Raw genomic sequence first — 20950 nt, 5'->3', positions numbered from 1 at the left:
GGATTAGGGGGAGAGAATAGGAGTAGTTAGAGTCATATGGCTCCTCTCTACTAAATATCCCACACTGTAACTGAGCCTCCTTCATCAACTGCCACATGAAAATGCCTCGGATTAAAAGCCTAGAGCAAGAGATTCTACAATTTTGGGCAAAGAAAACAATTTATCTTTGCCACTGAAGCCAGAGAACAGGAAAAAGTATTTTCCGGCCAGGTGTGGTGGCTCACACCTGTAATCCCAGCACCTTGGGAGGCCAAGGCGGGCAGATCACCTGAGGTCAGGAGTTCGAGGCCAGCCCGGCCAAAACGGCGAAAACCGTCTCTACTAAAAATACAAAAATTAGCTGGGCGTGGTGGCGCATGCCTATAATCCCAGCTATTTGAGAGGCTGAGGCAGGAGAATCGCTTGAACCCGCGAGTTGGAGGTTGCGGTGAGCCAAGATCATCCCACTGCACTCTGGGCAACAGTGTGAGACCCTGTCAAATGAACAAACAAACAAACAAACAAACAAGCAAACATTTAAGAAATGAAAAAAGGAGTCTTAGAAGAAGCAAAAAGAAGGATGAGGGAGGCACAAAGGTGATTAGGAGAATGGTGGATGCAGGCCCAGGAAGAAGGGACCATCTAGAAGGGAACGATACTAGTGTCAAATGCTATAGAAAAGTCAAATAAGTTGTGGCCCAACAGAGGATTCTGGATTTGGCAGCCAGCCAGGACTGAGAACCAGCTGCAAACTCCTCTTCCCGGGACTGGCCCCAATGGGTCACCTCTGGGGTGAGGAACTTCTGATGACTGCTGTGGTGGGTTGACTGCAGTCATGACATCAATTTACTCACACCTTTCTGTACCCCTTTGGCAGGGCCCTTCCACACTGTGCTTGGTCATGAGAATTGCTTTAGCCAACTGGACAGTTGTACCTCTGACGTGTAAGCAGAGCCTTGAGAAATACTTGTGCATTTTACCCCCTTGCTTCTCTTGAAATCCTTTGGATGGGTCTGCTCAGAAGAAGAGACCATGTGGAGCAGAGACAAACCAATTATCTGACCCAGCAGCTTAATGGCAGATGCTTAAGTGAGCCCAGCAGAGATCAATTAAGCCTGGCCCAGATCAGCAGACTATCCACTTGAGCCCAGCCCAAATTCAGACCCAAAGAATTCCAGGGTTGCAATAAATAAATGGTGGTTGTTTTCGGCCACTACCGTTGTAACACAGCGAATGCAAATTGCTACAGCTACATGGTGGGTTTGTGTGTCAGTCTAAAGGGGAAAATAGTACAGGTAACGCTTGGTCTTGCTCTATTGCCCAGGCTGGAGTGTGATGTCATGATCTCAGCTCACTGCAGCCTCACCCTCCTGGGCTCACGCAATCCTCCCACCTCAGCCTCCTAAGTAGCTGAGACCACAGACCTGCACCACCACACCTGGCTGATTTTTTGTATTTTTTTTGTAGAGATTTTACCATGTTGCCCAGGTTGGTCTCAAACTCCTGGGCTCAAGGAATCTGCCAATCTTGGCCTCCCAAAGTGTTGGGATTACAGGCGTGAGCCACCACGCCCAGCCATAGGTAAAACTTTCTGTAATCATTTGGAAAGCTGTAACTCGACAGAAAGCCCCGTTGTTTCTCCTTTTCCTTTCCCTGTCCAGCAGTGGTTTGTCTGGTCATTTATACCTCCCTAGAGAGGAACACACTGGTCAGTTTGATGACTTGGAAGATAGCTGGAAAGAAGCAGAGGGCAAGTGAGCAAGAAAAGGGAAGAAGAATTGGTTAAAAAGAAATTTAGAGACAGTTGTCAGTTCAATGACGCAGTTCTTGCCTCCTTTTCACATATAATGAAAAGGTTTACAAAAAAGGTAGGTAAGTCTTCAGGTAAACTTTGAATAAAATTATACGATACTTACAATCATAGCTTAGAATGCCGCTTGAGTTCTTTCCAACTGCTATTTTAATTTTATCAGACACAGTCATCTCATTGTCACTTGTGGTTTCTGTCAAAATTGTTACTATTGTTACATAAACAAACTTGTCAGCAGCACGCATTTCAGATCTTGAGGACAGAGGTGTGCTAAAAATGAGATGAATCTGCTGTCACTTAATGAATTGAACTCAAGAATCAACAAATAAGTCTTCTAATCTCCCAGACTCCCGAATCTCCCGGCCCTAGTCCTGACCCGCTGTCCTGTCCCTACGATTGGGATCCACATATGGAGGCCAGGGGCTGCAAAAAGATGGCAATGTACAGACTTGGAGGTCTCTGTTTGATGTGTATTCAGAGGAAACCTATGGTGAAAACAATATTCTGTTGGAGAAAACTTAGGAAAATTGTGGATAATCATTTTTGGAAGAATTGTGAATCATCATTTGAAGGATCTAGGAGCCTAGAGCTAACCAGAATTAGAACAAGTAACACCTGAAATGGGAAATTGTCACTTTCTGTAGGACAGCGAGAGTAGGTCTTGCTGAACTGTTAAATCTCAGACTGGTTCTTTGAGAGAGACAGAGGGGCGCGTGTCCCTCCCTGTACACGGAGAAAGCGGCAACCAGCCATAGAGAGCCTGGATCACTCCCAGAAAAGACCAGAAAGTCAGCAGGCAGCTTCAAAGTGGGAACATGATTGGCCTGGACACACACGACCCAGAGGAGAAGTGAAAAAGAGGGCCAGGGCTGCGGGAAACATGAGCACATACTACCAAATCCTACCCGCAATATGAAGTGCCTGCCACAAGCAAGACATTGCCACTGTCTCTCTCTCTAATCAGCACTGCAGTTCGGAGCCCTAAGCACAGCTGTGCAATTATTTCATTGTCCAAAATGAATCAAGCAATACAATCACTGAGAGGGGGAAAAGGGACTTTTAAAAACTTCTTCACTATCTGATTTGTCGCTCTGTGCTATTAAGCCTCAGGATATATTTTTGTTGTGTAAATTTTTTTCTAAACTCCTTTTTGACTTTTATTTCTTTTTTATTTTTTATTTTATTTTTTCTTTTGAGACAGGGTCTTGCTCTGTCACCAGGCTGGAGTGCGGTGGTGAGATCACGTCTTACCGCAGCCTCGACCTCCTGGGCTCAGCTGATCCTGCCGCCTCGGTCTCTCAAGTAACTGGGACCACAGGCACGCGCCACCATGCCCAGCTAAAATTTCATTTTGACTTTCAAATAAATGCAGAAGCCTGAAAATATAGCCAACCTATTTAGGCAATGTTTGCAGCCACCTTGGGTCCTCAGAACAATCAAGAAAAATCCAAAACATGAACCAAATTCCATTTTTAGGCACAATCATCTCAAAATGGAGTCCAAAAAATGAAATGGGCTTCAGCATTGTAATTTAATGTTTTCTACCATAATTCGTTCACGATGGGATTTGGTGGTGGGGCGGGGGCGGGGAGTGGGAGTGGAATGTAATAGGGCAGTGAGAAAGGTGAACTTGATAAAAATTATTCTATATTGGTTGAAATACATGGTATAGCTTTGCACTGGGGCTAGGAAAGCAAATGCCATCCAAAATTTATTCGTTAAAAGAACCTACAGGTTTATACTGTAATTCAGGAGGCAAGACGTTACACCTGTGAAACAGTTAAAGTGAACACTGGAGCCACTGCACACTTGAGTATAAATGACGAGGGCACTAGGCTTGGAGTTAAGACATGAGGTCCAGACCCTTGTGGCCCAAGACCAGTCAGCTTCTCTGGGCCCGAGTTTTAAAGAGAGGTTTTAAAGAGAGAAATTCTGAGGATCCTTCCAATTCTAACATTGCTGTAGTAGGAAAGAGCTTCGGGAGTCAGAGGGGAGAGATAATTTTGGGCTGGAGCCTAAGAAATGCCTTTCTAGGTGAGCCCCAGGTGCATTTGCCCTGCAATGGGCCCCGAGGTGGGGGATGTAGTTCCCTCCATGCCTCTGAGCTCACGGGTGAAGGTTTGCCTCCAAACAAGCTTGGCTCCCTTTTAGTAACTCCTTAAGAATCAAAGGAGTGCCACAGTTTTGGAGATGCCCCAAATGACCTTGTGGGACCAGCTCTCCATCACACTGCAGGGTCCCATATTCTAGAAAGGAAACAGAATGGTGTCGAGATCAACCATGTGCCAGGCACTGCATACAGGGAATCTTCCAAATGTTATCTCAGTTACTCCTCACAAGGCTCCAGGGAAGTTGATCAGATTATCCCAATTACACAGATGCAGTGACAAAGGTTCTGAGAGGTTAGAACACCTGCCTGGTCACTCAAGGATGAAGTGCCAAGGCCAGGATTCAAGTACAGGTTTGGCTAACTCCATTCCAATTTCACCGTTCCTGTTTGTATCCAGTCATCCCCTACCCATGAACTGGCTGTTGTCCACTAAACCAAACCTAATCCCTAGAAACAATTCACAGCCCTCCAGCAGCTGTCTGCCGTACACCTCCAGCTACAGAGTCTCTGCGTTTGGGCCCAGCCCGTCTGCTTGCTGCCAGCCTCCCGCCATGCAAACTGTGCCTCTTCACTGCCAACCAGACTTGCCCCTCATTCAAGACCAAGCTAGAAATCCATCACTTTCAAAAGACCTCTCTGAAATTTTATACACAAACTCTCTCTCCCTCTCTCTCTCATTCCACAAAAGATTTTTAAAAGATTTTTTTTTTCAGGCCGGGAGTAGTGGCTAATGCCTGTAATCCCAGCACTTTGGGAGGCTGAGGCAGGTGGATCATGAGGTCAGGAGTTCAAGACCAGCCTGATCAACATGATGAAATCCCGTCTCTACTAAAAATACAAAAATTAGGCCGGGTGTGGGGCGTACACCTGTAATCCCAGCTACTCTGGAGGCTGAGGAAGGAGAATCGCTTGAACCCAGGAGGTAGAGGTTGCAGTGAGCTGAGATCATGCAACTGTACTCCAGCCTGCATGACGGGAGTGAAAAAAAAAATCTTTTTGTAGAGATGTAGTGTCACTATGTTGCTTAGGCTGGTCTTGAACTCCTGGCCTCAAGTGATCCTCCAATTTCAGCCTCTCAAAGTGCTAGGATTATAGGTGTGAGCCACCATGCCTGGCTTCCACAAAGGATTTTATATGGCTTATAAGGATAAACACAATAGTAAGACTTAAGATGTAAATAGTGCATTGCTACATGAGGACTGCTTTTCCTACCTAACTTCGTTTGTCTTAGAGCATTCTTTCCTCAGCCTGAGTACTTGTGTATTAATGTGCTTCAGAGGAGGCTGAGATGCAATTGCTAATTTCTTGAGAATCTTCTTCCTCTTTATTTCCCTAAATAGCACCCAGCACTTGCCATTACCTATTGAAGTGCTCAATAAGTGCTTGTTCTCACTGCAGAAAGAGCTCACCACTGACCCTTCGGTAGCCAGGTGTGTGATTTGGGTGTTCTTGTCCGCCTCACACTTGCCATATGAGGGAAGAGATGATCACGGGCCATTCAGTCTCCCCCTGGCCCGCTGGAATGCACATTCCAGGGATTGACTAGGTATGGTTTGCAGCCATGGGATCAAGACAAAGAGATCCAGATGATGTCCTGGGCCGTGTGCACAAGTTGTTGCACAGCCAAGCACAGACAGAATCTTGCCTTCTGCAGGCCACACCCTGCCCAGAGTTGGGGTGACATCAGAGGCAGGGCCAAGGCACACAGTCCCCTTTGCAGTGCTCAGACTGAGACTGACCCTCTCCTCTTAACTTGTGGCTTGCCACAGAGGGTCTTAATGTTACATGCAGACCTCAAGAGAAGCTCGGAAGTTAGACAGACACACATCTGCCTCCAAAGTACTCGGCAGTCCATAACAAACTTACCTTACATTAAGAATTACAGTCTGTCCATAAACAGATGTGCCAAATACACCGTTAAGCTGTGGAGGAGAACAGATTTAATAACAAGTAAAAAACAATTTTTTTCACATTTTCTACAAATCAAATGGGCAGAAAAAAATAATACTCTATCTAGCTTTTAACAGGATCCAACTGGGTAGAAAATGGATCCTGGGGGACTTCTTAGGGCCTGAGCTGGGACTGCCCCTACAAAGGCTGCAAAGAGGACCTTGAAGAAAGTAAGCCGTCTCTATTTTTCTAACTCGATTCTAATGGTTGCAAGGGAGCTCTGGTGCATCCCTTCTGGATTACAAATCTCCCAGGAACTAAGAATGCCTCATCACCTCACTGGTTTCCCCAGGAACATCAAACCCTGACTGAGATCAAGTCTCTAATCTGATCTCTGAAGACCGGGGCATAAGGCCTGTAACTGGAGGGGGCTTTTGTGACACTCACACTCAAAGTCAAGTTTGAGGAAAGTAGTGCTAAGTGACCATTGCTCAGTAAAGCCACATGAAGTACTTCAGGGGTTCCCTGGAAGTAGGACCACATTGATGTTGCTGTCTTCAATGTACTGAAACCATCCATGCTGGCAAATTTGAAAGCAGATCCGAGATGAGAGGGCAAGTCACTGCCAGCTGGCCCACAGGGCAGAGGTGACATGGCAAAGGGGCAGAGCAAACTCTGTGACACAGCAGCCACAGATTCTATCCTAGCATTGTCAGGTACTGGCTGGCTGTGCAGTTGGAAGCACTAGCTCTCTTTGCACCATCTGTAAAATCATTTCCATGATACGTTTTTTACATGTTACCAGTTCTAATAGTGATATAATTTCAAATTGAGAGACACTGTCATGGAATAAGACTTCAGCTTTAAAAAAATGTCTCTCCATCTCTACTTCTTTTTTTTTTTCTCCTGGCAGAGTCTTACTCTGTCACCCAGGCTGGAGTGCAGTGGCATGATCTTGGGCCACTGCAACCCCCACCTCCTGGGTTCAAGTGATTCTCCTGCCTCAGCCTCCTGAGTAGCTGGGATTATAGGCGCCCGCCACCACGCCCGGCTCATTTTTTTGTATTTTTAGTAGAGATGGGGTTTCACCATGTTCGCTAGGCTGGTTTCAAACACCTGACCTCAAGTAATCTGCCCGCCTCAGCCTCCCAAAGTGCTAGGATTACTCGCATGAGCCGCCGTGCCCAGCCTCCACCTCAACTTCTAAGACATATTTAAGGCTAATATTTTTTCCTTTAAAACTGAACTTTGAGCTATATTGGCTGGATGCTCTCTGAGAGTCCTTCCAGGGCTAACATCTGTGGCTGCAAAATGGAAAGACCCTTTCCTTTCATGCTCGCTCACACGTGTGCACTCGGTCACAATAACCTAAACGATGGGAAAGTATTGTTCATGCCAACATTTTTGAAAATGGGAAAAATAAGTAACAGATATTCAGATATAATTATTCTTCTAGACATTTTTTTAAAGCCAGACTAGTATGAAAATGTATGCAAATTTGAATATAAAAAAGAAAAACAACATCTTTAAATTTTTTCTCTTTCATTCTGTGGAAATAATTTATTTTAAAACTTCATAATATTTATCTGTCCATTTAAAACTGTATTAATAGCTTATAAAACAATGGGTATGGTATGGCTGGAGCCAGCTTCTGCAGGCCCTCTGCCATGCCAGGCCAGGTGCCATGCCTCCAGGTGCAAGACGATGGGGTGGTCCAAGGGTCCCAGGGGAGAGGCCTGGGCAATGAAGAAGTGGTGGCACCGGTGGAGGCACTCAGGACAGCTGCTGTTTACCAACCAGTAAAGGTACATTTCACTGTTTGAACAACTGGTACCATGGTACCAGCGTGAACCACCTGAAGACCAGCTCTACTCTCTGCAACTCAGTGTTAGAACAAAAGAATGTTTTACAGAACGGAAAGCTGGAAAATACTTACGAAGTCAGTAATTTTACTATGCAAATCTTGATAGGCCACAGAATGTTTCTCTTCTGGATCAAATGTTTCTAATACGTTCACTGAAATCATCCCAGGGAATACCTTTCCTGAAAGTTAAGCAGACTCTTTCTGTACTAGTTAATGAAAAGAGGGTCATTTCCATTTTGTTTTAAAACATAGATTATTTTTTCGAATTCCCAACATTGTATAATGACACTACAGGAAATCTGGAAATATTTTTAAAGTTATGCATAATCCCACCCAACCTGGCACAACCATTTTCATTTTGGTATATTTCTTTCCGTTCACAGTTTACATCATTGTTGTAATTCCAAGTTTATGCCATATTTCTTTTTTTCTTATTATATAATAGGTATTTTCCAAATCGTTGCCTAGTCTTTTTTTTTTTTTTTTTTAGAGAAAGAGAGAGACAGGGTCTTGCTCTGTCACCCAGGCTGGAGTGCAGTGGCACAACTGGCTTACTGCAGGCTTGAACTCCTGGGCTCAAGGGATCCTCCTGCCTCAGCCTCCTGACTAGCTGAGACTACAGGTATATGCCACCACAGCCAGGCAATTTTTTAACATTTGTAGAAATAGGGGTCTCAGTATGTTGGCTAGGCTAGTCTCAAGTTCCTGGCCTCAAGTGATCCTCCTGCCTTGGCCTCCCAAAGTGCTAGGATTACAGGTGTGAGCTCCTATGCCTGGTCTCATAACCATCATTTTTAAAGGTTGCATAATATTCTATGAAGTATATCTTCCCTTCCTTGATGTAATCATTTTTTGTTATTGGACTTAGTGCTTTTAATTATTTAAAAGGAAAAGAAAAAGGTTGCAATGAACATCTTCACACACAAACTGTTCTTCTGTATTTGGGATCACTTACTTAGAGTAAATTCCCAGAAGTGAGATTATTAGTGCTAAAAATATGAGCATTTGGGGGGCTTTTGATATATCCCTAACCCAGTGGGCAATGCAATGCATTAATTTCTTATAGAATTGGCTGCTCTGGAAAATGAAGATATTTCTCATTCATAAAACAGAAAAAAACCAGAACTAGAACTCAGACAGTCAGTCCTCAGACCTTCATTGCACCCTGGTGTTTGATCCAATCCAAACATCATTATGCCGCAGGTGTATAAATGTACTCCTGAAATCCATTTTTAGAGCTGAAGGGCTCTTATATCTCTAAGAGGGGGATCTGATGTTGTGGAGCAAACAAATCTTGTGACACAGAACTGAAGATCAGGTTCCCAGGGTTGCTGGACTATGTGGTCTTAGATAGATCACCTTGTTCTACCTCAGTGTCCCTGAGTAACAGCACTTTTCTCTACTTTGCTGGCCTTTGTTGCCTCCACATTTTCTTTATCTCTGATATTTTGGAATCTCCTTTTGCCATCATTTTGAGTTTTCGATTCCACTTTTGGTATGAGATACAGAGCTCAGACACGGCTCATCCCTTGTAACTCACCTTTCTTACACGTAGAAGAGTTGTAGTAATACCCTTCTAAACACAGGCAAAAATGTGTATTATGCAGCTCAACACATAATGAATTATCTTCACAAGGATCATCTTGGCAAGGATTGCTGGGACCTTAGATGGAGTAGAAAGAGATTAGAAATCCAGAGAAATGACAATAAATAACAAGAGGAAATGTATTTTTCCATCTTCTTGCCTCCCTCCTGGGCCCTTTCCATTCCTTGGTTGTGTTACTCCACAGCACACTTTTGGAAGAGTTAAAAACAAATATTTGCTTGCTTAGGTCTCTAGAGAGTTGTTTCTGAAATTCTAGAACCAAATATAATACTCGTCAATAGTAAAGATCAGAGATTAGTGGACAAGGGCTTGCCCGGAGAAAGAGAGATTGCAGTCTTCTAACGCCAAGGAGTCAGGAATCTTCAGATCTCAAAGTCCCCCCAGAACCTTGAAGCACGGTCCTCTAACACAAGCTGGGGCTCCCCAAAACATTCTAGATAAAACGTCTTATTTTTAGAAAGGTATGAAGAATCAAACAGCCAAGAAGCTCAGAAAAGAAACTAGATGTCATATTCTGGTAAGCATACCTAGGAGACATAGCCATAAAAACAGGAATGGGACAGGAAAGGAGAGAATGCGGATTAACTCAGTGAAAATTCTAAGAGGCCATGAGAAGACACTCCAGCCTCTGGCTTTCTCAGTGGATCACTTGAATAAATGGTGAAAATAACACTGCAATGAGTTCTACACTGCAGGCCGAGACTCCCAGGCCAAGCAGAGTGCAGTATCTTTCTCTCTCTGGGAACTGATGAGGTCTGAGGAGGAGAGTTAGCTCAGTGGTCCAACAGTGATCTGGGCTGCCAGTTTCCTTCATTTCTGTCAAGTGGAATGATTCTGAGCTGCGATGGCAGAATAGCTTATGTGTTTGATAACCTTCAAAGCTGTCTTGAGAGTCTTACAAACCTATATGTAGAAACCACTGATTTCTTTAAAAGCTGTATGTAAGGTACGATGTGTATAACATGCTCTCTTTTGTGAATAAAAGAAGGGGAGGATTATACACAAGCAAATATGTATGCTTATATTTGCATAGGTAATTTCAGGAGGGGGATACAAGGAATTGGCCACAGAAGTTGCCTCTGGGGAAGGAAACTCGGGGTCTGGGTCCGAGGGGTTCAGGAGGAGAGCGAGATTTAATTTTTATTGCACACGATTTGGCCCTGTTTGAGCTGCTTTTTCCATAATCATAGGCCTAATTTACTTCTTTTAAAAAATAAAAAGTAAAATAATGCTGGTGAGAATATGGGGCAACAGAAACTCTCATTCATTGTTTGGTGGTAATGCAAAATGCCACAGCCACTTTGAGAGGAAAGTTTGGTGGCTTCTTACAAAACTGAACATACTCTTACGAGAAGATCTGAGAGTCGCCCTCCTTGGTATTTAACCAAAGGTGTGGAAAATTTATGTCCACACAAAAACCTGCACATCCACGTTAATATCAGCTTTGTTCATGAGGGCCACAACTTGGAAGCAACCGAGATACCGTTCAGTAGGTGAATGGATAAACAAACTGGTACATCTAGACAATGGAATATCATTCAGCACTCAAAAATGAGCTATCAAGCCATGAAAAGACATGGAGGAAATGCATACTACTATGTAAAAGAAGTCAATCTCGAAAGGCTACATACCGTATGATTCCAACTGTATGAAGTTCTGGAAAAGGCAAAACTATGGAGACAGTAAAAAGATCTGTGGTTGCCAGGAGTAAGAGGGGAGGATGAAAAGCGCAAAGGATTCTTAGGGTTGTGATCCCATAATAGTGGATGCATGCCATACATTTATTTGTCCAAATTCATAAAATGCATAACACCAAGAGTGATCTCTAATGTAAACTATGGTCTGTAGGTGATAATGATGTGTCACTGGAGGTTTATCAATTGTAATAAACACACCACTCTGGTAGGGGATGTTGATAATGTATGTGTCGGGCCAGGGAGTATATAGGAAACCTCTGTACCTTTCTCTAAATCTTGCTATGAGTCTAAAACAGCTCTAAAAATAAAGTCCATTAACATTATTTTTTTGAGACAGGGTCTTGCTCTGTGCCCAGCCTGACACAATCTTGGCTGGCTGCAACCTCTGCCTCCAGGGCTTGAGTGGTCCTCCCACTTCAGCCTCCTGAGTAGCTGAGACTACAGGTGTGTGCTACCACACCTGACTAATTTTTGTATTTTTCTTTTGTAGAGATGGGGTTTTGCCACGTTTCCCAGGCTGGTCTTGAACTCCTGAGCTCAAGTAACTCACCCACCTCAGCCTCCCAAAGTGCTGAAATTACAGGCGTGAGCCATCATGCCCGGCTTCCATTAACAATTTTTTTTTTTTTTTTTTTTGAGACGGAGTCTTGCTCTGTCGCCCAGGCTGGAGTGCAGTGGTGCAGTCTCAGCTCACTGCAACCTCCACCTCCTGGGTTCACGCCATTCTCCTGCCTCAGCCTTCCAAGTAGCTGGAACTATAGGCGCTCGCCACTACGCCCGGTTAATTTTTTGTATTCTTTAGTAGAGACAGGGTTTCGCTGTGTTAGCCAGGATGGTCTCGATCTGACCTCGTAATCCACCCACCTCAGCCTCCTAAAGTGCTGGGATTACAGGTGTGAGCCACCGCGCCCGGCCAACAATTTTTTAAAGAGAAAAAAATAGACTATATAGGATAAAAGGAGGCATAGTTCAGTATCTTATAAACAAAATAAGAGTCACCCCTCTGACAAGGTATGAACCAGTCTTCTAAATAAAATTAATGGCTTCTTTAAGAAAAGCCTCAGCCACCTTGCAAAGATGACTTGGGACATCTTAGGGAAGAGACTGGATGTATCTCTTTCTGGAGATACCAGACAAGTAACTCCCGGGTGCTTTCTCTTCGGCAACGAAGGACAGACTTGTTAGCTTGTTTCATGGCCAGGAATTGATTAAGTCACAGGATGTTACAGCCAGAAGAGATTTGGGGGCTTTTTAGTTTAGTCTCGCCTTATTGCAGATCAGTAAGTTGAAGCCAAGAGAGAAATGACTTGCCCCAGACCCCACAGTTTATTCATGGTAGGGCCAGAACACAGGAAGATGGCCTGACTCTGAGGGAACACCTGGCAAAGCAGAAATGGCTTAGAAAACCTCCCTTTCCTGATTCCAGGAGAGCTGTGTCCCATTGGATCCCACCTTCAGAGTGGCCCCTCCAAACATGAAAGAAGACTGGGGAAAGACGTCTTAGATACAGCCTCTGGGCTCTACTTGCTTAACCATCCACTTCTTAAATCTATCAAAGAACATTGAGGAAGCTACCAGAAGTTAAGGGTAGGGAGACATCCACTTGGTCTTTGACCCTGGGTGAGTCATGGCCCTCACTGGGTCCCAGCTTTCCCGTCTGAGAATGATAACATTTATCTAGATTCTTCAGGCTCTAAAGTGTGACGATTCTTCTAGATCAAGGGCTGGCAAACTATAGTTCACGAGTCATATCTGACCAACCTTTTGTTTGTTAACTGTGGCTGCTTTCATGTTAAAATAGTAGAGTGCAGGAGTTACAACAGAGACCCCACATGGTCCACAAGGCCATTTAGCCTTTACTGATAAACTTGGTTGATTTCTGTTATAGACTGAGCTTGGGGAAGTGAAGCAAATGGTTCCTGTTTCATTAACTTCTGCTTGAGGTCACTTGTCATCTCTTAGTGTTCCCAAAGCATCTGTCCTTTGGACAATGGCCCTGGTTATGCCTAGGACTGTTTGAACACTGCTGTTGTTTTGCTTTCTATGCGTCAGTCTCAAATTCTTGGCTTGACACAAGTTCCACATTGTGATCAGCCACCATCTTACCTCAAGGGTAGAACTGACTTCTTCCTTAGGTAGACCAGAGAGCTAGATCAGTGGGGCTGAACAGTCCATGCTTATTTGGACCTGGTCTTCTCAGAGAAGCTAAAACTATTTCTAAAAATCCTCTAGGGAGAGGAAAGCTACAGAGATACCTTTCACAAAGCCCGAGTTCATTGAAAAAAAATACTGCACAGCTAGCAAATAACTTGAGGTAGGATAGGAGGAAAGGAAAGGAGAACAGAAGGAAACTGAGGGTTTTAGGATCTCTGCCGTCACTACATTGTGACCCAGATTTCAAACCCACAGTTAATTTCCAAGGAAACCTTGGGCTTCTTTAGACTCATTTTCCTGGCCCACCAGAACACACCCACCTCCCTCCCTCCACAGTGGTATGCTCCATTCTTGGGGAGTCTTTGAGGGAATCGCCCTTACCTGTGGTGTTTAGGGTGCTGGTCTCCAGTGAAGTGCTGCCAGTGGGAGGCTCTGATGATTGGTTGTCTTTTGTGGTGAGGGACATTTTATTGTCACTTTGTGTTTCAGACGGAACCATTGTGATTGATCCATCATTTGTAGATGAAGCAGTGATTCTGTCAGATGTAGTTAATGAATTTGCATTTGCAGTTGACTCATTGTCTATAGTAGTAGGTGTAGGAATTGTGGAGGAATTATGTGTATTAATTGTGGGGGAAGCAGGTGAAGCAGCTATTGGGGGAGAAGGTGTAGTCGTGGTGCCAGCAGCTTCAGGGGAATTAGTTTCAGTGGCATTAATTGTAGCTGCTGTAGGATGACTACTTGCAGTTTCTGTGTTTCCTAAAGTGTCAGCTGAGTGGTCTTGGGCAGTGGCTGGAAGAACAAAGATACCAAGTTTGAGCAGACAGTACATTGAATAACTAATGGCAGTTACTTAATACTAATTCGTATCCAACTCATTCTTTTTTTTTTTTTTTTTTTGGTAGAGATAAGGTTTCCCCAAGTTGCCTAGATTGGTCATAAACCCCTGTGCTCAAGCGATCTACCCTCTTTGGCCTCCCAAACTGCTGAGATAATAGTTATGAACTGCCATGCCCAGCCTCAACTCATTCTTTTCTGGAAAAATGAATATATATGACTATATTAAAAATTAAAATACATGGTTATTTCTAAACACAAAAAACCCCACAATAAATAAAATTAAAAATTAGACAAAACTGGAAAAAATGTTATTGAAAAATGTGACAAAGAGTTAATGTTTATTTATTTATTTTAGAAATAAGGTCTTCCTCTGCCACCCAGGCTGGAGTGCAGTGATGTGATCATAGTTCACTGCAGTCTTGAGCTCCTAGGCTCAAGCAATCCTCCCACCTCAGCCTCCCAAATAGCTAGGACTACAGTTGTAACGCCTCCATGGCTGGCTAATGTTTTTTGTTTTTTAGAGATGGGGGTCTCACTATCCTGGCTAGGCTGGTCTCTTAACTCCTGGCCTCAAATGATCCTCCTGCCTCAGCCTCCCAAAGTGCTGGGATTGCAGACGTGACCCACCAGTCCCACAGAGGAGTTAATATTTTTTAAGTTGAGTACCAAGAAGCAATATTATTTATGCCTGTAGTTGTACAACTGTCGATCTGGGTTTAATATACTTCAGACTGTTCTCAGTGAGGACAATTGAGAATGCCACAAGGTGGCGCAGTGACTACCCGGAAGTGGACTCCTTTTGTCTTTCTGCACTTTAAGGCAACTGCCCCCATTTTTCATTACCTTGATAGATTGAGGGAGGGAAAGGTTAGGGTTGGGTAAAGAACAATAAAATAAAAATACCTCATTAAGTGCTTATTATACTTCCTCCAAAATTGTATTCTAGTAGTGTTTTCCCATTCACAATTCTCGATACATTGACTAAGAGTAAGATGAATAAGTGATCTTTGCTTTCTGAGCTATGATGGGTATCAAAGTTGCATTTTCACAACTTTTAGGAACCCCTGGATACGTGGAGTGGTAAACTCTAGTGATTCAGTGATCTATTTTCTTTTCCTTTTTCTTTTCTTTCTTTCTTTCTTTTTTTTAGAGACATGGTCTTGTTCTGTCACCCAGGCTGGAGTGCAGTAGTGCCATCATAGCTCACTGCAGCCCCAAACTCCTGGGCTCAAGTGATCCTCCCACCTTGGTCTCCCAAGTGTTGGGATAACAGGTGTGAGCCACCTTGCCTGGCCCAGTGATAAGTTTTCTAGAAATTTTCATTGTCTCTAAGAACTCTGACCTTGACAATAGGTTAAAAAAATTATTGAAAGAAAAAGTTTTAGTGAGGAAGCGATTTCTAAACCTTAGGGTACAGAGAACTGTGGAATATGCTTCCTGATTCCCCCATGGGTCTATGAGCCCCTTGAGGGCAGAGCCTGGCTCTTCACCTTGAAGAGGGCTTGGCTAACATAGCCATTCAGAAATGTTGAAGACATCAGCAGTTGCTCTTCCTAGGCAAGAAATACATCACCAGCTGGCAATGTTGACTGCCACTCTTCCTATTCCTGCCACTCAGGATAGTTCTCATCTATCAAGCGCTGGCCCTGCGCCCGACAGTACCTGTGAAGTAGACGTAAATGCCCTCATTTGACAGAAGAGCCCACCAATACTCAGAGGGGTTAAGAAATTTGCCCAGAGGCAAAGCCAGGTCTGTAAGATGACAATATCCTAACTACCACTTGATTAAAGTTACGGGGAAGGCCATCCATTTAATGAAAAACCAAGACATCCCCGAGGAGCAAACACAAGAAGAGCAAATAGAGAAAATTGGGGATCAGAATGAAAGCAGTGGAAGCAGAAGTGACCTCCACGGTGCCCTCTATCACTGGGGTAGCAGTGAGAGTGGCCAGGGGCTGGCTCTCGCCATGGAAAACTCTAGACAGAAGAAAAGGGCTTGGCAGACTGTGGGTGCAAACAGCTCCAACCCCACCAGACCCTGAATTTCATGCTTTGGAAATGTTCATTCTCGGCCGATGCCAAAGAACCAACATGTTTCTGTAGATGTGCATAAAACAAATCGGGACATCTTAAGAGGTTTTCTGCAGGTCTTTGGAATTATGACAAGGAGTTTTGGACTTCTAGGCTTGTTTATTTTGGTTTTAAATTTCTGTTCACTAGGGAGATTACATTTCAGAATAATCAATTAGTTTGAATAAATGAGACACATTCCAAGCTGACAGCAATTCATTGCTGTGAATAGCTACAATTTTTAAAAATAACTAAAATATACTTGTGTGTATCTATGTGTATATGTGTGTTTTATCCGAGGGTTGTACAGATTTTAGGGAAGACAGCTTAGAGCTGAAATCCCAGGCTTAAATTATCTAGTAAAAATACCCAAGAGGAATTGTAAAATAACCTATTCTGTTCAATCTATAGATAACAGAAATATATGAAGACATCCGTGCAGTAAAAATAGCTTTAGTCTTTTTATTTCCTTAGGTCCTAAAACTTCTAAATAACACAAGGATAGCACAACGTCCATGGAGGTACAAATCATAGGTTTCAGTGGCAAAATATATGCCCTGACCTGGTTTCTTTCTGGGGAAGACTCCATAATCACCACCCCTGTCCAGGGCACATCTGTAACTGCTTTATTCAAAGCTAGCTGAAAGTCACAATCAAACACCTTTCTCCCAGATCTAAACTCTTCATTGTGATGAGATGTTGGTTCCCAAAGGCACTCATCAGATTCTGTGGAATAATGCAGTCCTAATCTCTCAGAGAAAGCAAAAACAACCTGGAAAGTTTTGCCTGTTAAAGGCACTTCAAATGTCACTGGCACATTTTTCGTTTGTTTCAGTAAATGCTTGTGTAGAGGTCCCTGCAGTCAAGGTGCTATACAAGGCCTGGGGGTGAGGAGGAACGTAAAGGTGTACAAGATACACTTCCTGCCCTTGGTTGCTCAGAATCCTGAGTGGCAACTCATGTTTGAAGTAGTGATTCCTTACACACACCTCCAAAATCCTTAACGTTACAGAAAAAAGCAACTTTAAAAAAATTTTCAGGCCAGGAGCTCATGTCTGTAATCCCAGCACTCTGGGAGGCTGAGGTGGGTGGATCACGAGATCAAGAGATTGAGACCATCCTGGCCAACATGGTGAAACCCTGTCTCTGCTAAAAGTACAAAAATTAGCTAGGCATGGTGGCACACGCCTGTAGTCCCAGCTACTTAGGAGCCTGAGACAGGAGAATTGCTTGAACCCAGGAGGCACAAGTTGCAGTGAGCCGAGATCATGACACTGCACTCTAGCCTGGCAACAGAGTGAGACTCTGTCTCAAAAAAAAAAGGCAACTTTTTAAAATGTATCAGGCCAGGTGCGGTGACTCATGCGTATAATCCCACCAGTTTGGGAGGCCGAGGTGGGCAGATCACCTGAGGTCAGGAGTTTGGGATCAGCCTGGCCAACATGGTGAAACGCCATCTCTACTAAAAATGCAAAAATTAGCTGGGCATGGTGGTGGGCACCTGTAATCCCAGCCACTCAGGAAGCTGAGGCAAGAGAATCACTTGAACCTGGGAGGCAGAGGTTGCAGTGAGCTGAGATCATGCCATTGCACTCCAGCCTGGGCTACAAGAGCAAAACTCCATCTCAAAAAATAAAATAAGGCCAGGCGTGGTGGCTCACGCCTGTAATCCCAGAACTTTGGGAGGCCAAGGTGGGCGGATCACAAGGTCAGGAGTTTGAGAACAGCCTGGCCAATGTAGTGAAACCCCATCTCTACTAAAAATACAAAAAAATTAGCCAGGCATGGTGGTGAGCACCTGTAATCCCAGCTACTTGGGAGGCTGAGGCAGGAGAATTGCTTGAACCTGGCAGGGGGAGGTTGCAGTGAGCCAAGATCGCACCATTGCACTCCAGCCTGGGCAACAAGAGCAAAACTCTGTCTCAAAATAAATAAGTAAATAATAAAATAAACTTTTTTTTTCAAAAGCAAACCTTAATAGCCACAAAAACTGTCAATATTAATATATCTGGAGGTAGATGGGTGGGAAGGCAGATTGGAGGCTCAATTTTTATTTCATATACATCTGTTTTGTTTGAATTTGTTACAGTGGGTCTGCATTACTTGTATAACTTTTTTAAACAAAGAAGAGGAAATCAAAACCAAAGTCTGAAAATCAGATCCAGGCTGGACGTGGTACTTCACGCCTGTAATCCCAGCACTTTGGGAGGCCAAGGCAGGTGGATCTCCTGAGGTCAGGAGTCTGAGACCAGCCTGGCCAACATGGTGAAACCTCATCTCTACTAAAAATACAAAAATTAGCCAGGTGTGGTGGCAGGTGCCTGTAATCCCAGCTACCCAGAAGGCTGAGGCAGGAGAATCACTTGAACCTGGGAGACGGAGGTTGCAGTGAGCCGAGATCGTGCCATTGCACTCTAGCCTGGGCGACAAGAGTGAAACTCAGTCTCAAAAAAGAAAAAAAAAAGAAAGGAAGAAACGAAGAAAGAAAGAAAGATCAGATCCAAGTGCAGACATGACAAAAAGGGAAATCATAAGCCCCTACTATGTGCCAGGGAGTATCCCAGCACATCAGGCTCTCTGTCTCATTTAATCCTCTCAGTCACTCTTCAGTATAGGGATTTCCCTTCTATTGTTGCACAGGAAGACACTGACGGTCAGAGACACCCCACAGCTAATAAGCGGTGGCATGCTGTCTGAATCCCTGCTTGCTCCACGATTTGCCCTTCCCCCTGGGTTCTCTGGGTCGAGAAACATCTCCATTCCCCTAAGGTACCTTGAGCCTCAATGATTCCTGATTCCCCTACCTCTCTATTCATCTCCTTGGCCCTCCCAGCCAACTTTCCCCTTTCTACCGCCCTTCTATTCTATTTTTTAAAAGTCAAGCCTTTTTTAATAGTGGCTCCTGAAAGTCATACAAGCCTCACCAATTCTTCCTTGGTCCTGAAGGCTTGGACCTGGCATCTGCCCCCAGCGTTGGCAGGAGAGATCTGGTGAGCCCTCCCCTCCTGTGCACCTAGCCTTTTCCAAACTTCCCGCATTAAAAGCTTGAAACCAGCTCTCAAAAACTCTAATCCTGATGCCATTCATTCCTGTTCTCTGAAAGGGCTTAATTTCTCTTCATATGTCTGCCTCATCAAAGACTTTCTTCCTTTCTGCAAGCAGCTTCTAGATTTCAACTCATTGAACCTGAAGGAAATCAAAATATTTCACCCTCGAATATAACTCCCTGATATAATGAGTGTTTTAAATTAAAAACTCTCAGAGGTCAACAAGCGCTGTAAGGACTGACCCACCAAAGAAGAACTATTGCTCCTGTTCCCCTCCCTGTTATGTCATTATCCACTACAGGAAAGAAGACCAAGAAGGAAACCACCCCTGAGCAGACCCTTCGTCAAGATAATGACTGTCTCCAGGGATCTTTAAATTCCAAGGAAAATTATCTACAAGTTCATTTTTGTTCCCAGATCAGATTGTTCTCCCTACTAATCATTTATTGCCCCTCAACAGAATTCCTCTTCTCCCTTCTTCCGTAACTTGTTTTATCAAGATCCAAGCCCCCTTTCTTTCTGTAACTTCAAGATGAAATATAAGCTTCTATACCTCATCAGGAAGTTGGGTGTTCATGCTGAAGGCTCCTGGGTACACACATTAAATACACTTGTATGCCTTTTTTCCTATTAATCCATCTACTTCATGCCAGTGATTTTTCAGCAAAATTTTAAGCCAATTGGCCCCCACAACCCTCACCTCTCAACGTATCGATGATCTCACCCACATGTGGCACATAGAACCCTTCCTAACTCAGAACAAAGAGTACATGTCTGAAGTCTAATCAACATGACAACTACTCCCTATGGTTTAGCCTTCTCAAATTCAAGTACATTTGTGCAAGGAGGCTTTTTCCTGCGGTCAGCTCTCTGATTATCATGAGGGGGGATCCAGAACGCTACAGTAGAGAACTGGGTCCTTGGAACCTACTTAGTCCTTCTTATCTGGCCTCAGGAACTCTCAAAGACAAACCTCTGGTTTGCTGAGCCCCCAAGTCTTACTCCATAGGCCACTTCTTCTCCCCAAACCCCCCGAGATGGACTCTGGCTCTGTCACCCTGTGCCATCTCAGCTCACTGCAACCTCCACCTCCCGAGTTAAAGCGATTCTTCCTGCCTCAGCCTCCTGAGTAGCTGGGACTACAGGTGCCCACCACCATGCCTGGCTAATTTTTTTTTTTTTTTTTTGTATTTTTAGTAGAGATGGGGTTTCACCATGTTGGCCAGGGTGGTTTCAAACTCCTGACATCAAGTGATCCACCTGCCTTGGCCTCCCAAATTGCTGAGATTACAGGCTTGAGCCACCACGCCCAGCCCATAGACCACTTTTGCTGCTGCTCTATCTTCCCCATCACAGGATAAAATGCCTGTGTCTTTGAGCTGAGCTGGAGAGGAAACTTCATTTATAAAATAGACCGTGTGCTGGGCTGGGAGAATTCGTAGCCGTAGGCCTGCTGATTCTACCTCAAAGACAACATACATGATTGGAAGAATTAAAATGTAAAAATATTCCTTACCTGTGTGTACAAAAAGGAGAGCAAGAAGAGTAAGATGAGTGACGGCTTTCATTTTTGCTGTTCTTGCTTGGTAATCCAAGGAGGAAGTGATTTCCCTCCCCGGCTACCTTTAGTTTTAACTGTCTTTCAGGTACAAAGTCCGGTCATTAATTGACGTCAAACCAGAGAAAGGCAATTATAGCCAGCATTTTGTCATATACCATAGGTCTCTTCCGAGCTTTTGAGATAGAAGAGGTGGAGCTGGCCTTACGAATCATTTTTCTGACTTGAAGCCCAAAATAACTTAGGACATTCCAAATATCCTTGTGAGGTTGGTGGCACAAGAGTTTGGTTAATCTCTTGATATCTCAAATGTCTCCAAGCTACC

At 44.0% G+C, this 20950-nt stretch overlaps 1 protein-coding gene across 1 annotated transcript in view; it reads right to left on the bottom strand.

Annotated features, from left to right (window-relative positions):
- The window catches only part of MUC13 (mucin 13, cell surface associated), a 29929-nt gene extending 9258 nt beyond the window's left edge, over nucleotides 1-20671 (bottom strand). The window contains exons 1-6 of the mRNA XM_005547934.5: nucleotides 20584-20671; nucleotides 13492-13902; nucleotides 9194-9316; nucleotides 7726-7832; nucleotides 5766-5821; nucleotides 1896-2059 (exon numbers count right to left, since the gene is read on the bottom strand). Of these exons, the coding sequence (XP_005547991.2) occupies nucleotides 1896-2059; nucleotides 5766-5821; nucleotides 7726-7832; nucleotides 9194-9316; nucleotides 13492-13902; nucleotides 20584-20635 (913 nt within the window). The 5' untranslated portion in view covers nucleotides 20636-20671. The remainder of the gene's footprint in view (nucleotides 1-1895; nucleotides 2060-5765; nucleotides 5822-7725; nucleotides 7833-9193; nucleotides 9317-13491; nucleotides 13903-20583) is intronic.
- Between the last annotated feature and the right edge of the window lie 279 nt (nucleotides 20672-20950).

The sequence above is a fragment of the Macaca fascicularis genome, chromosome 2, assembly GCF_037993035.2.
Source record: "Macaca fascicularis isolate 582-1 chromosome 2, T2T-MFA8v1.1".
NCBI classification, from domain to species: domain Eukaryota; kingdom Metazoa; phylum Chordata; class Mammalia; order Primates; family Cercopithecidae; genus Macaca; species Macaca fascicularis.
Note: the sequence above shows the minus strand (reverse complement) of the source record. Positions and strands in the feature narration are given on the sequence as shown.